The sequence below is a fragment of the Scyliorhinus canicula genome, chromosome 17, assembly GCF_902713615.1.
Source record: "Scyliorhinus canicula chromosome 17, sScyCan1.1, whole genome shotgun sequence".
NCBI classification, from domain to species: domain Eukaryota; kingdom Metazoa; phylum Chordata; class Chondrichthyes; order Carcharhiniformes; family Scyliorhinidae; genus Scyliorhinus; species Scyliorhinus canicula.
This window is the reverse complement of record NC_052162.1, coordinates 50,757,104-50,771,585: the sequence shown is the minus strand read 5'-3', so window position 1 is coordinate 50,771,585 and position 14,482 is coordinate 50,757,104. Positions and strand designations below refer to the sequence as shown.

The 14,482-nt window shown below is 47.5% G+C and overlaps 1 protein-coding gene across 5 annotated transcripts in view; it reads right to left on the bottom strand.

Annotated features, from left to right (window-relative positions):
• The window catches only part of LOC119951755 (ADP-ribosylation factor-like protein 6), a 204,383-nt gene that overhangs the window by 121,745 nt on the left and 68,156 nt on the right, over positions 1-14,482 (bottom strand). For 4 of the 5 annotated variants that reach the window (XR_005457672.1, XM_038775083.1, XM_038775080.1 and 1 more), the window contains one exon: positions 13,923-13,978. Coding sequence is in view for 4 of the 5 variants with exons in the window: in XM_038775083.1 (XP_038631011.1) it covers positions 13,923-13,978 (56 nt within the window). In the remaining variant the exon portion in view is untranslated. Of the gene's footprint in view, positions 1-4,532; positions 4,618-13,922; positions 13,979-14,482 lie in introns of those variants that run through there. The other variant, XM_038775085.1, reaches the window with a different exon arrangement.

The window sequence follows — 14,482 nt, the reverse complement described above, 5'->3', positions numbered from 1 at the left end:
GATTCTCCCGCTTCAATTTGGGCAGCACGGTAGCATGGTGGTTAGCATAAATGCTTCACAGCTCCAGGGTCCCGGGTTCGATTCCCGGCTGGGTCACTGTCTGTGCGGAGTCTACACGTCCTCCCCGTGTGTGCGTGGGTTTCCTCCGGGTGCTCCGGTTTCCTCCCACAGTCCAAAGATGTGCGGGTTAGGTGGATTGGCCATGCTAAATTGCCCGTAGTGTCCTAAAAAGTAAGGTTAAGGGGGGGTTGTTGGGTTACGGGTATAGGGTGGATACGTGGGTTTGAGTGGGGTGATCATGGCTCGGCACAACATTGAGGGCCGAAGGGCCTGTTCTGTGCTGTACTGTTCTATGTTCTATGTTCTATGTCTGAGCACCAGTATCTTAGGAGATTCAGGCTTTCACGGCACGTCATTGTGGATATCAGCAATGTTCGAGAACAAGCCACCGGGCCACCCACAGCCAGTATAGAATTTCCTGGATAAGTACCTGTGTCTTAGGCACTGGACTGAGGGCTGATTTCTGCTGCCTGGGGCACTATGCATTAGTGGAAATCAGTCCATTGGAAGTTTAAACTTTCTGCAATTTCAGCACATGCCAGGACTTCTGCAGGGGCATGATATGCAGCACAGACTTAAGTCAAGATTTCGCTGTTTTGGACATCAGAAGACTTGGGCAAATGTATTTGGCCTTGTTCTCACCTGAAGAATTCACCTGCAGCATCATACACCTTTTTTGTTTCATCATATTTTCAATCTCCTTTATCATCCAAGGATCACCTTTCGCCATTGTTGGAATGTACATAAACTGTATTTGAAACATCTCGTTAAAGATTGCCCTTTGCTCTATTGGAGTTTTTCCTGTCAATCTTCAGTTCCTTTTAACCCTAGTTAGACCCGCTCTCATCCTGTTGAAACTAGCCCTCTTTGAATGTTGAAGCTCTAATTTATATTGCTACGTGCTCTTCGCCATTGCTAGCCTGAACCTTATGACACAATTAGCACTTTTGCCCAAATGTTCCCCCCACAGACCCCTGGTCTACTTGGCCAACCTCATTCTCCAGAATCAGATTCAGAAAAGCAACCTTCACTGGTCGACCAAGAACATACTGGTCAAGGAAATTCTCCTGAACAAGTTTCAAAAATTCTTCCATCTCCTTACGATATTTGGGTAATTAAAGTCCTCCAATATCACTACTCAATATTTCTTGTGCATCTCTGTGATTTTGCTGCAGATTATTTTGATTATTATTCTTTCATGGATTGTTGGCATTTGTTGACCATCCTTATTGATCTTGAGATGGTGCTGCTGAGCCACCTTTTTGAACTTTTGCAGTCCATCTGGTGGAGCTAGACCTACAGTGATGTGAGGGAGTTCCAGGATTTTGTTCCAGCAACAGTGAAGGAACGGCTATATTGTTCCAAGTCAGGCTATGGTGGTATTCCCATACATCTGCTGCCCTTGTCTTACTATAGAGGTCGAAGGTTTAGAAGCTGTTGTTGAAAGAGCCTTGACCAGTTGCTGCAATGCATCTTGTATCTGGTATACACTGCTGCCACTGTGCGTTGGTGGTGGAGGGAATGAAGTTTAAGATTGTGGATGGAGTTTCAATCAAGCAGGCAGCTTTGTCTTGGAAGGTGTTGAGTCTCTCAAGTGTGCTGGAGCTACACACATCCAGGCAAGTGGAAAGTATTTCATCCTGATTTGTGCCTTGTATATTGTGAACAGACTTTGTGAAGACAGAAAGTGAGTTATGCACTGCAGAATTCCTGGTCTCTGACTTTCTCTTGTAGCCACAACATTTGTATGATTGGTCCTGTTCAGTGGCTGGTCAATAATAATGCCCAGAATACTGATAAGTGATTCAGTGATGGGAATTTTATTGAATATCAAGGGAACTTGGTTAAATTCCCTCTTATTGGAACTGGTCATTTTCTGGCACTCATATGGCAACCAAGATTATCTGCCACCTAGCTTAACCTTGCTTAAATGTTATTCAGGACGCCACTTATGGACTTGAACTGCTTCAGTATTTGAGGAGTTGCGAATAGTGTGCAATCATTAATGAACAATGCCCACTTCCGAACTTATGACAGAAGGAAGATCATTGAAGAAGCAGCTTCAGATGGTTGAGCCAGCAACATTACCCTGTGGAACTCCTGCAGCGAAGTCCTGAGACTGGAATGCCTCCAGCAACAACAACTATTTTCTCATGTGCGAGGATTCCAACTGGTGGAGAGTTTGCTCCCTGATTCCCATTGATTTAATTTTGCTAGGACTCCTTAATGTTTCGCTCAGACAAATGCTGCCAGAATGTCAAGGGCAATCCGTCCCACCCCACCTCGCTTCTTCAATTCAGTTCTGTCCATGTTTGGACCAAGGTTGTGATGAGGTCAGGAGCCAAGTGGCCATGGCAAAACCAAACTGCATCATTGAGTAGGTTAATGCTACATAAGTGCCACTTGATAGCACTGTCGACAACACCTTTTTTTATCCAGTTGCTGATGATCGAGAGTAGAATGATGGTGCTGCAATTCAATGTATTAGATTTGACTTGCCATTTGTGGATAAACCATACTATTTATTCATTTATTCTATTTATTCATCATGTCATAACCTCCTCTACGCACAGTAGAAACACATTTGAAATTGAAATCAACCCTCACACATACAAACACAGCATCAATCTAACCATAGGTTTTACGCTTCCAGGCACGGAAACATTAGATTAAACCCACTTAAACTACACCTTATTTCTAATGTTTACCAATACTCTGGTAACACAAGTGGGGACAGCATGGTAGCACAAGTGGATAGCACTGTGGTTCGATTCCCCGCTGGGTCACTGTCTGTGCGGAGACTGCACGTTCTCCCCGTGTCTGCATGGGTTTCCTTGGGTACTCCCGTTTCCTCCCACAGTCCAAAGACGTGCAGGTTAGGTAGATTGGCCACGATAAATTTGCCTTAGTGACCAAAAAGGTCAGGAGGGGTCATTGAGTTACGGGGATAGGGTGGAAGTAAGGGCTTAAGTGGATCAATGCAGACTCGATGGGCCAAATGGCCTCCTTCTGCACTGTATGTTCTCTGTTCTAATACAAATTTGAATTGCTGAAAACTATTCTTGTTTTCCTAACAATCCACACTTGGCACTATACAGCTGTTCCCTCGTAGTCACGGGGTCAAAATCCTGGAACTCCCCTCAAAAAGCACTATGGGTTACCTACACCACATGGACTGCTGCGGTTCAAGATGGCACCATTCCACCACCTTCTCAAAGGAATGCTGACCTAACCAGCAACGGCCACATCCCTTGATGAAATATAACAAAAACAAATCGCTTGTTTGGCAGCTAAGAGCTAACCGCATTGCCTGGGTCTGGAATTATCGATAGACAAGACATCTAAGGATAGCAGAGCAATTTACTACCAGACATTAGTGACACAGGTGGGATTTTACAAATATCCAGTAGCAACAAGGTCACCATTACAAATACAAGCTTTGATTTTAATATTCCAGTTTTATATAATTAACGGAATTTAAATTCCCCAGCTGCCAAGGTGGAATATTACTTATGTCTCATAATTGTTAGTCCAAGCCTCTGGATCAGCAGTACATTACATAACCAATTTATTACAGTTCCTAGTAATCACAGGAAGAACCGTGGCCGGAATTCTCCGATGCTGGGGCTAAGTGTTGACGCCATCGTAAACGCCAGAGCATTTTACGACGGCGTCAACAGGGCCCTAGTATCAGCGATCCTGTGCTGCACAGGGGGCCAGCACGGCACTGGATCAGCACACGCAGCTCCAGCTGCCGATACGAGCGTCAGGACGGGCAGCGTGAGGTTTTGCATGTGTGCCATGGCCGGCGCGAGTTCGCGCATGCACGTCACGGCCGCCGTGAGTTTGCGCATGCGCGTGGGTTGCCTTCTCTGCGGGCCCCGACACATCATGGCGGAGACCGAGAGGTGCCCGGCGCGGAGGAACATAGGTCCCCACCGCGATAATCCCGCCCACCAATTGATATGCCCCGATCGCGGGCTCGGCCACCGTGGAGGCCCTCCCCGTAGTTGGATCCACCCCCTCACCGGAAAATCGCCGGACCAGCATTGGAGTGGCGTCCCGTGACTCCCCGCCCCCCGCTGATTCTCCGACCTGGCGTTGGTTGGCGAATCCCGGCCTATGTATTCCCCTTCTAAACCTTTTAAGATCTGAAATTTAGATGCCAAATACAGTATCAGGCCCAAAATAAGGATGAGGAATGTGAGTTAACCTTCAAGCATGAGAATCTTCCTTCGCTTAGTCCAACAATATGGGTAAGAGTTCACGTTAGCAATAAAATAGGCAGCCTGAATCTGCCAATTTCCCGCAATTCTGATTGTTAAGATCCTTTGTGACCCAATCAATACTAGTCACCATGTCCAAACTTTGGCTATGAGCATGTGCACATGATGCTTTCATGATTAACATAATATGTGAACTAATTCAATGACATGGATTTTATTCATAATTTGCACAAGCTTCAATGATTTCCGCTGGCTTCTTTTGTTAGCTCAGACTTTGCAGATCACTTTCTCATTTTGGTAACTCTTCCCTGCTTCATGGATGTGATCTGATCTGGAAAATATATGTATATGTATTTTGAACACATTATGATGAGGACATGTTTGTTTGCTTGCTGAACAGATGCTAAACATGGGTCTAAACCGTGTATTAGGACCACTTTAAGATGTATGCCTTTTTTACAGCCTATTTCAGTTGCATTTTGTTGTTGTGACAAATACATTTACATCAAAAGAAAATTGATCATCCCATTTGCTTGTTGCTACAACTTGATGCCCTCACGTTAATGGATTTACTCAGACTGAGGGTTTGAGCAATCTAAATCCATATTTTGTTGACATTGGTTTACAGCAAGTATACTCAAACTACAATGAGAATCACACTGAACACATGGTGTCATGTGAAAAATATAAATGTAGACCTTGAGTTATGAAGTTTGCCATGGCTGAAATACACATCCCATATTCAAATCAGAAAGGAACCGTGCCAGTAGTTGCAGTAAAATGCATTAAATAGTTCTGCCTTTCCAGCTAGTTAAAATGATTATTCCTCCTTTTTCCACTTGCTGAAAAAATAATAAATAAAATCAGCTGTTTTGCCAAGCAGGAATGAGGACATTACAATTTTTTAAAAATCATGTATGCCTATTTTATAAAAGGGCACTGCTGATCTTTAAGATCGCTGCCTCTGGTCACTTGACTTTTGGAATAGCAAGTTGGACAAGCTTCTGGATGCTTCTAAAAAGTACATTACAATGAACAGGCCCAGACCACATTCTTGTGGAATATCGCACCTGGCATTGTCAGAACTTACCCCAAAACAGCAAGTACAATAAAACCTCAGGGTTTCTGTCTCCAGGACTACCAGGTAACAAAACTGATTATGCCCAAGGGACTGCTAAGGATCTCGATCCGTAAACTATTGTATGTCAATTGTTCTGACCATGGGAGGTGGAAGCTACTTCATTAATGTGAACCGATTATTAATTGCTTTCCGTTATGCATCTATGGACAGTTGTCTCATGGCCGGAGTTCTTTAATTTTTGGAAGCCTCTCATTTAAGGCTCTGCCTGCTTTTTGCAGGGCTCTTTGCAGAAAACAATAGACTGCAGAATGCAGGAGTAACATCAGAACAAACATCAAGCAATAGCATTTAACCTTCTACCAAGCCACAGACTTAAAGATTTGAGGCAGGACTCTCCATCAACTGACGCCGGACCCAGGAAATGCAATTGGGCAGAGCATCGATTTTGATGGCGAAATCGTGGCGGGTGCCGGTTTCACACCAAATCGCAATTCTCCAGTGTCTCGACAGCAGCGTCAATGCGTTCTACTCCGCACGTACAGTAAACGTCGTTGGTCTACCATTAGCGGACCTGACCCGATATCCTCTGCGATTCTCCGCCTCCATTAAGCAAACCCGATGGCAAGGTTCACGTGCTTTTAAAAATCATGAAACAGGCGGCGTTGCTGATGAGGGAAAGAGAGAGGAGCTAGGACAGCAGGGCATCACATAGCCTGCCCAAGGGCAATGCTAACAGTAATCCCTATAGGGGGGCACCAGGTGGGGGCCGTGGAGCTAGCCCACAGTACCTGACCCTCGGCTGTGCGATGTTGTGGAGAACGAGGCAGGCGGCCATGATGCGGACGATCCTCTCAGCGTCATACTGCAGGGCTCCTCCAGAGTGTTACAAGCACCTATACCGCAGGATGCCAAAGCACCGCACGATCATGCCCCTGGTCACTGCATGGGCTTCATTGTAGCGGATCTCCACTTCGGTCTGTGGTCTCCGAATAGGCGTCATCAGCCATGACCGCAGGGAGTGCATCTGAAGAGGCCGGGAATCGTCGAGTGTGCCAGGATGAAGGTGTGCATACTGCCCGTGTATTGTTCACAATTTAAATAGATGATTTGGAGTTGGGGACCAAGTGCAATGTGTCCAAGTTTGCAGGCGACACTAAGATGAGTGGTAAAGCAAAAAGTGCAGAGGATACTGGAAGTCTGCAGAGGGATTTGGATAGTTTAAGTGAATGGGCTAGGGTCTGGCAGATGGAATACAATGTTGACAAATGTGAGGTTATCCATTTTGGTAGGAATAACAACAAAAGGGATTATTATTTAAATGATAAAATATTAAAACATGCTGCTGTGCAGAGGGACCTGGGTGTCCTAGTGCAAGTATCACAAAAAGTTGGTTTACAGGTGCAACAGGTGATTGAGAAGGCGAATAAAGGTTTGTCCTTCATTGCTGGAGGGGTGGAGTTTAAGACTAGGGAGGTTATGCTGTATAAGGTGTTAGTGAGGCCACACCTGGAATATTGTGTTCAGTTTTGGTCTCCTTACCTGAGAAAGGACGTACCGGTGCTGGAGGGTGTGCAGAGGAGATTCACTAGGTTAATCCCAGAGTTGAGGGGTTTGGATTATGAGGTTGAATAGACTGGGACTGTACTCGTTGGAATTTAGAAGGATGCGGGGGATCTTACAGAAACATATAAAATTATGAAGGGAATAGATAGGATAGATGCGGGGAGGATGTTTCCACTGGAGGATTAAAGCAGAACCAGGGGGCATAGCTTCAAAATAAGGGGAAGTAGATTTTGAACTGAGCTTAGGAGGAACTTCTTCACCCAAAGGATTGTGAATCTGGAATTCCCTGCTCATGAAGCAGTTGATGCTCCTTCGGTAAATGTTTTCAAGATAAAGATAGTTTTTTGAAGAGTAAAGGAATAAAGGGTTATGGTGATCGGGCGGGAAAATAGAGCTGAGTCCACAAAAGATCCGCCATGATCTCATTGAATGGCGGAGCAGGCTCGAGTGGCCAGATGGCCTACTCCTGCTCCTAGTTCTCATGTGGCAAACCCCACTGCCTGGCATCCTGATGGGCTCAGTCCACAATGAAGTAGATGTATTGTTCTGACTGGACAAATAGGCCCTCCATGATGGGGTGGATGCACCTGTGCCCCAAGCTCCATGAGACCCTGGACAGGTCCCCACTAAGCGCCTGGAAAGACCCAGTGGCATTAAAGTTCAGGCCGACTGTCACTTTGACATCACCGGGAGCGGGTGTCCTCCCTCATTCACCTGCAGTGTCAGGTGTGCCATGATCTGTAAGATATGTCGCACAGACCCTCTGCTCAGCCAGAGTTTTCGACGGCATGCCCAGTCTGGCAGGTCCTCAAATGACAGGCACTGCCGATTCACACGAGGCCTCATACAGTGCCTCCATTGCACATTCTCCTCCTCGGCCTGTTGGGTGGCCGGCTCACTATCCTCAATGGCTGCCTCCTGTTCCTGGCTCTGCTACTGCAGCTTCTTCCTCCACAAGCAGCTCCAGATCGTACAGCCGCAGTGCATCCCCAAGGGCTGCAGTGACTAGAAAGAAGCCACCATTGCTGGTTGAATTCCAATATCCATTTAACTGCAGGGGGTGAAAGTCAGACATGTCAGCATGGTGTGTACCCCTGTGCCCAATCAGGTCCAATTGGCTATGTGGTGCCCCCGGATGGCACTGCGGATTCTGCCCCTGCATGTCTCTTCTCCCCCCCCCCCCCCCCCCCCCCACCCATCCCTTCACCCCTGGCCCCGTCGGTGCCCGGCATCACCATTCCTCTGCCTTTTCCCCATAACCGCTGATCCCCTTATTAATCAAGAACCACTGGTTTCTTCCACCGTCAATGGGGATGAAAAAGATATCAGCCGTGATTGAATGGCGGAGCAGTCTTGATGGGCCGAGTGACCTAATTCTGCTCCAATGTCTTATGATCAGCTGGAGAACTGAGAGTGTTATAACCTGCCTGCTTACCACTGGCTGGGGACTAACAGCAATCCCACAATCCTGAGGGAGTATGAGCTTCCCCAATGAGGTGGGGGCGGAGAAATCATTAGCAGATTCCCTGCATAAATAAAGCTGGCCAGTTTGGAACCAGCTAGAGAGCAAGGGAGTTGCTGCTGCTGCTGCTGTGTATATATGTTATTGTAAATAAATGTTATTATTTTCTATCCTTCAACTCGTGCTGGATTCTTCGTGGCCCTCACAAAACTGGCGACGAGGGTTAAAGTGGATAGCTGTCTACGCTGCTGAAGCCACCTCCCTGGATTTGTGTTGGATACAGGTTGGAAATTGTTTTTCTGTTTCACCATACTTCTGCATGGGCGTTTGGATGTTTTTGATGCTGCGCTGGAAAGTTAGAACCAGTACACACAACGGATGTGTTACTATTTCTGGGCAAACAACATCACTGAAAACGAGTGCCAGGTTGTTATTTTGCTCACTGCCTGTGGCCCGCATATGTTTGGGGTGATTAGAAGCCTTATGTACCCAGCTGCGCCGGAGACCAAGGCGTTTGATGAACTTGTGAACTTAGTAGAGCAACATTTTAACCCACCCCGTCCACGATAGTCCAGCGTTACCGGTTTGATACCGCTGAGAGGACCCCAGGAGAATCCCTTGCAGAGTTTCAATCCAGGCTACGCAGGATTGTGGAGCACTGACTATGGTGAGACCTTGTCAGAAATGTTACACGACCGTTTGGTTTGCGGTATTAACAATGTGGCCACCCAGAGAAAGTTGTTAGCTGAGCCAACATTGACTTTTCAACAGGCCATTCAAAGAGTATTGTCCCGAGAGAGCGCAGAACAGAGAGTGCAGGAGCTACAGGGAATGGAGGTGCACGCCTTGGGGCGCAACCCCTTCCGTCCAAAAGTGTCTCCTGCACCCCAATGGTACCTTGGACTAGGCGACATCCGGATCGACGCCAATGGTCGTCGGACGTTCCTTTCCGAAGGGAGCCTTCTCCAGAACCAATGGATGAGGAGCCATGTCCGTGTCGGACTTGTGGGCACTGACCCCGCCGCGGACGCCGGTCCTGGGGGCGCCAGAGGCGCAGTCGTTCCGACTGAAACTGAGGCCAGCCCAGAGGCCGTACCTTCCATTTGAATGAACCTGTGGCGACTACTCCCGAGGATGTGGAGACGGAAGACGACTGCCTACAACTGCATTGTGTGGTAGTTCCCCATGTGGCTCCCATTAAGGTGACAGTACGGGTCAATGGTCACCCGCTTGAGATGGAATTGGACACTGGCGCGACGGTCTCTGTGATCGCCCAGAGGAAATTCGACTGCATCAAGCAGGGTATACAGACCCTTACATTAACCGACACACAGGCCAGGTTGGCTACCTACACGGGGGAACCATTCAACAGTGCAGGAACTACGATGACCTTTGTTGTTTATGGGTGCCAGGAGGGGTGTTTCCCACTTATTGTGGTGTACGGCCACGGGCCCAACCTGTTGGGTCGGGACTTGTGCCATTTGCGGCTGCAGTGGCAGCACATCCTCCAAACAGGTTCTGGAGGTTAACTGAGGTGCTGGAACGTTATCCAGATGTATTCCAGCCCAGTTTGGGGTAACCAAAAGGGGCCATCGCCCATATCCAGGTCGAACCAGGAGCCATGCCGCGCTATTTCCGGGCGCGCCCGGTGCCTTGCGCCTTGCTCGAGAAGGTAGAAGGGGAGCTCACTCGTTTGGAGACCTTGGGATTATCAGATCCGTCCATTTCGCTGACTGGGCAGCACAAATTGTACCTGTAATGAAGCCAGATGCCACAGTTCGCTTGTATGGCGACTATAAACTTACAGTGAATACGGCTTCCCGGTTTGACTGATATCCAGTGCCTCGCATAGAGGATCTCTGCGCGAAGCTTGCAGGTGGACTCTCGTTCACAAAATTAGATATGAGTCACGCCTACCTGCAGTTGGAGCTGGACCCTGCCTCCCGGCCATATGTAACTATTAATACCCACCGGGGCCTGTATGAATATACACGGTTGCCCTTTGGGGTATCCTCTGCCTGCGCTATTTTTCAACGTGTCATGGAGGGCATCTTGATAGGTTTACCGCGGGTCGCTGTCCATATACACAACGTTTTGATTACAGAGCTGTCGGAGCAGGAACATTTGGAAAATTTGGAGGCTGTCCTTAGACGCTTTTCAGAGGCTGATGTCCGTTTACGTCGCACACAGTCCATCTTTCAGGCGAAGGAAGTAGTCTACCTGGGTTATCGGGTGGACTGCGAAGGTTTGCACCCCGTCGCAGAGAAGGTGCGTACAATTCAACAGGCCCCAGCCCCAACTGACACTTCGCATCTTCATTCTTTTCTCGGCCTTGAAAACTATTACAGGAAGTTCCTCTCCAATCTGGCAACTATGCTGGCCCCGTTGCACCTTCTGCTAAAGACGAATCACACTTGGGTTTGGGGTCAGCTGCAAGAAACTGCTTTCCGGTGGGCAAAACAACAATTGTCGTCGTCTGGGTTATTAACCCACTATGATCTTGGAAAGCCTTTGCTCATCACGTGTGATGCATCCCCGTATGGTATTGGGGCCGTCCTGTCCCACAAGATGGAGAACGGAGCCAATAGCTTTCGCCTCCCGCACATTGACTGCAGCGGAAAAGGAGGACGTGCAGTTCGAGAAGGAGGGCCTGCCGGTGGTCTTTTTGGTGAAACGCTTCCACCAGTCCGTGCATAGCCACCACTTCACTATCGCGACTGATCATAAGCCTCTGCTGGGACCTTTCCGAGAGGATAAGCCAATACCGCCCATTGCTTCCACGCGGATCCAGCGCTGGACTTTGTTGCTCGCTGCATACGAGTATTCTCTGGAGCACAGACCAGGAACCCAGATAGCGAATGCCAACGCATTGAGCCGATTGCCTTTATTGACCGGCCCCATGTCGACCGGTAAGGGGGTTGCAACCCTAAATTTTATGGACTCCTTGCCTGTCACGGTATCACAGATCCGTGAGTGGACCCAGACAGAACCAATCCTGTCAAAGGTTTGGCACATAGTCCTGTATGGTGGGCATCATAGACAGCTCCCAGGCGAGTTGCGGGCATTTTCCTCCAAGCGTGGAAGACGGTATCCTCTTGTGGGGGATGCGTGTGACTGTCCCGGAAAAGGGACAGGAGCTGATACTAAGGGACTTGCACAATGGGCATCCGGGTGTGACCAAAATGAAAATGTTGGCCCGGAGCTATGTCTGGTGGCCAGGCTTCAACACCGACATTGAGAAGGTGGCCCAAAACTGCTCCATTTGCCAGGAGCATCAGAAGCTTCCGCCGGCTGCGTCCCTACATCACTGGGAATGGCCTTGGGCGCGCCTGCATGCGGATTTTGCCGGCCCTTTTAAAGGATCCATGTTCCTTCTATTAATCGATGCCCAGTCTAAATGGTTGGAGGTGCATAAGATGGTAGGCACAACATCCTGCATAACAATCGAAGATGCGTTTGTCTTTCAGTACGCATGGCCTCCCTGACGAGCTGGTCACAGACAACGGCACTTCGTTCACAAATGAGGAGTTTGCGAGGTTCATGAAGATGAACGGCATACGCCATATCCGCACCGTTCCATACCACCCGGCTTCCAAGGGTTGGCGGAGCGCGCAGTGCAGACATTCAAACGAGGCCTGAAGAAGCAGTCTTCCGGGTCTATGGACACAAGACTGGCTTGTTTCTTGATTTCATATCGGACCACTCCACATGCGGTGACTGGGGTAGCTCCCGCGCAACTCCTCATGGGCCGGAGACTTCGTACCCGCCTTAGCATGGTTTTCCCGGACATTGGCGCAAAAGTACACTGAACTCAAGAACGGCAGGGACATGGTTTTTCTCGGCATCAGCCGATTTGGCAGTTTGCGCCCGGTGACCCAGTGTTCATTTAAAATTTTGCTAGTGGTGCCCAGTGGGTCCCTGGCGTTATCTTTCGTCGATCGGGCCCTATCTCTTACCAGGTGCAAGCCCAGGGTCGTCTCCACCACAAGCATGTAGACCACGTTCAGTCCAGAAGACCATCTCTTCCAAAGATTCCCCACCCTGAAGCTCATTTCTACAGCCACAGAGACCAGACACAGTGGAGAGTATTCCTCACAATGTTCCTCTGGTGCCGTATTCAAAGCCTGCGCAGGCCATTGCAGAACGGCGTGGAGATAGAGACGCCGAGATGACGGAGGCAGCGGACTCCGACTCTGAGATGGAGATACAGGACGCCTCAGAGGGGGAGTCCTGGGGCCCATGGGCCGTGGATGTACAACCGTTACGCCGTTCATCACGGAAGCGCCGTTCTCCGTCTTGTTACATGCCGCCTGATCCAGCGCCTCGTGCAAATGGTGTCCAGCCTGCGGCAAATCGAGTCCGAAGCCCTCCTTCGCCAGGTTCTTCGGTGGATTCCTTGGACTTTCGGGGGATAGGGATGTTATAACCTGCCTGCTTACCACTGGCTGGGGACTAATGGCAATCCCACAATCCTTTGGGAGTATGAGCTTCCCCAATGAGGGGGGGGGCGGAGAAATCATTAGCAAATTCCCTGCATAAACAAAGCTGGCAAGTTTGGAACCAGCTCAAGAGGAGTGAGCAGCAAGGGAGTTGCTGCTGTTGTTGTATATATATGTTATTGTAAATAAATGTTATTTCTATCCTTCAACTCGTGCTGGATTCTTCGTAGTGCTCACAAAAGAGTGATTGTGGGGTTATTCCTGTAATGCTGCAAATCTGACAGAAGCGTGGCGTTGCATAAAAGCAAAATTTACCTTTTTAGTGTGATGTGTTAGTTACCTGTTAATTGATATTTAATCTATGTTAATTTTAGTTTGTTACAATAAAAGTCTTAAAATGCTAAATCTTGTCTTCATGTTCTTTTCGCCGGTCACTGGGAAATTAATCTCTTTTTACACATTATCTTTCTGTATGGGGATCCTAACTTTCCATATCCACTCTGCAGTTCTCCGTAATAGCATGCTTTAGAATACAGCCTAAATCTACAGAACATTCTGCAGCAGATTATCTGCTCGATAGTATACTCAACTTTCTTTTTTTAATTTTTAAAAAATAAATTTGGAGTACCCAATTATTTTTTTTTCCAATAAAGAGGCAATTTAGCATGACCAATCCACCATGCACATCTTTAGGTTGTGGGGGTGAAACCCACGCAGTCATGGAGAGAATGTGCAAACTCCGTACGAACAGTGACCCAGGGCTGGGATTTGAACCCGGGTCCTCAGTACCGTAGGCAGCAGTGCTAAACACTGTGTAACGTGTCGCCTGTATACTCAACTTTATAAAGATAATCGATAAAGTATGACATTTCTGGTGACTATACCAAACTCGCCTTGATTAAGGAAGATGAGGTTTAAGACCAATGCTCCCATGCTGCCTACCTCTACACTGGATGATCATGCCACACTACTTATTAAAGAGCTTAAACAATCTCTTAGATTGCTGCACCATTCAGCCAACTGTTCAAACACAAAAATATTAAAATTGACAAACAAACAATTTGATCAACACAGGTTATCACAAATGTTACCTTGTAGCCACTCAACTCCATCCTGTAGTCCCTCCCCTTTCAGAGCACTGCAGGCACTAAGGGACAAAACAAAAAAAAATGAAAATGAGAGTAGTGCTCCGAAACCCTTGATTTGTAAGAGGCATATGCATGTCCAAACCAGGGACAGAAAACAACTTTAAAAAGTAAATAATATAAGTAGTGTTCAATCTCTTGAAACGAAAAATAATCTTCACTAACTTCATGTTTCAAAAGATTTGACTCATGGCAACCAAGCAGTAAGGGATGAGAAAACGACATCCAAGTCATTAAAGCTCCTGTCTTCAGTACAATACTTTTCACTGGTAGTGCTAATTGTGTTTTTAATTCATATTCCATTTTTGCCGAGAAGCGTCCTTTTGCCCTCATCAAACCTTCGTAATTCAGTTGTTCCACTTTGCATACACCACCTTTGTTCAGATCGCATACCCGAGGTATTCACGATCTGCAGTTTTTTTCATGCATTTCACAAAAACTCCGAAATTGGACAATAGAAATCTTATCACTTTTTTTATTTTTCAAAACTTTCTTATATTTACAAT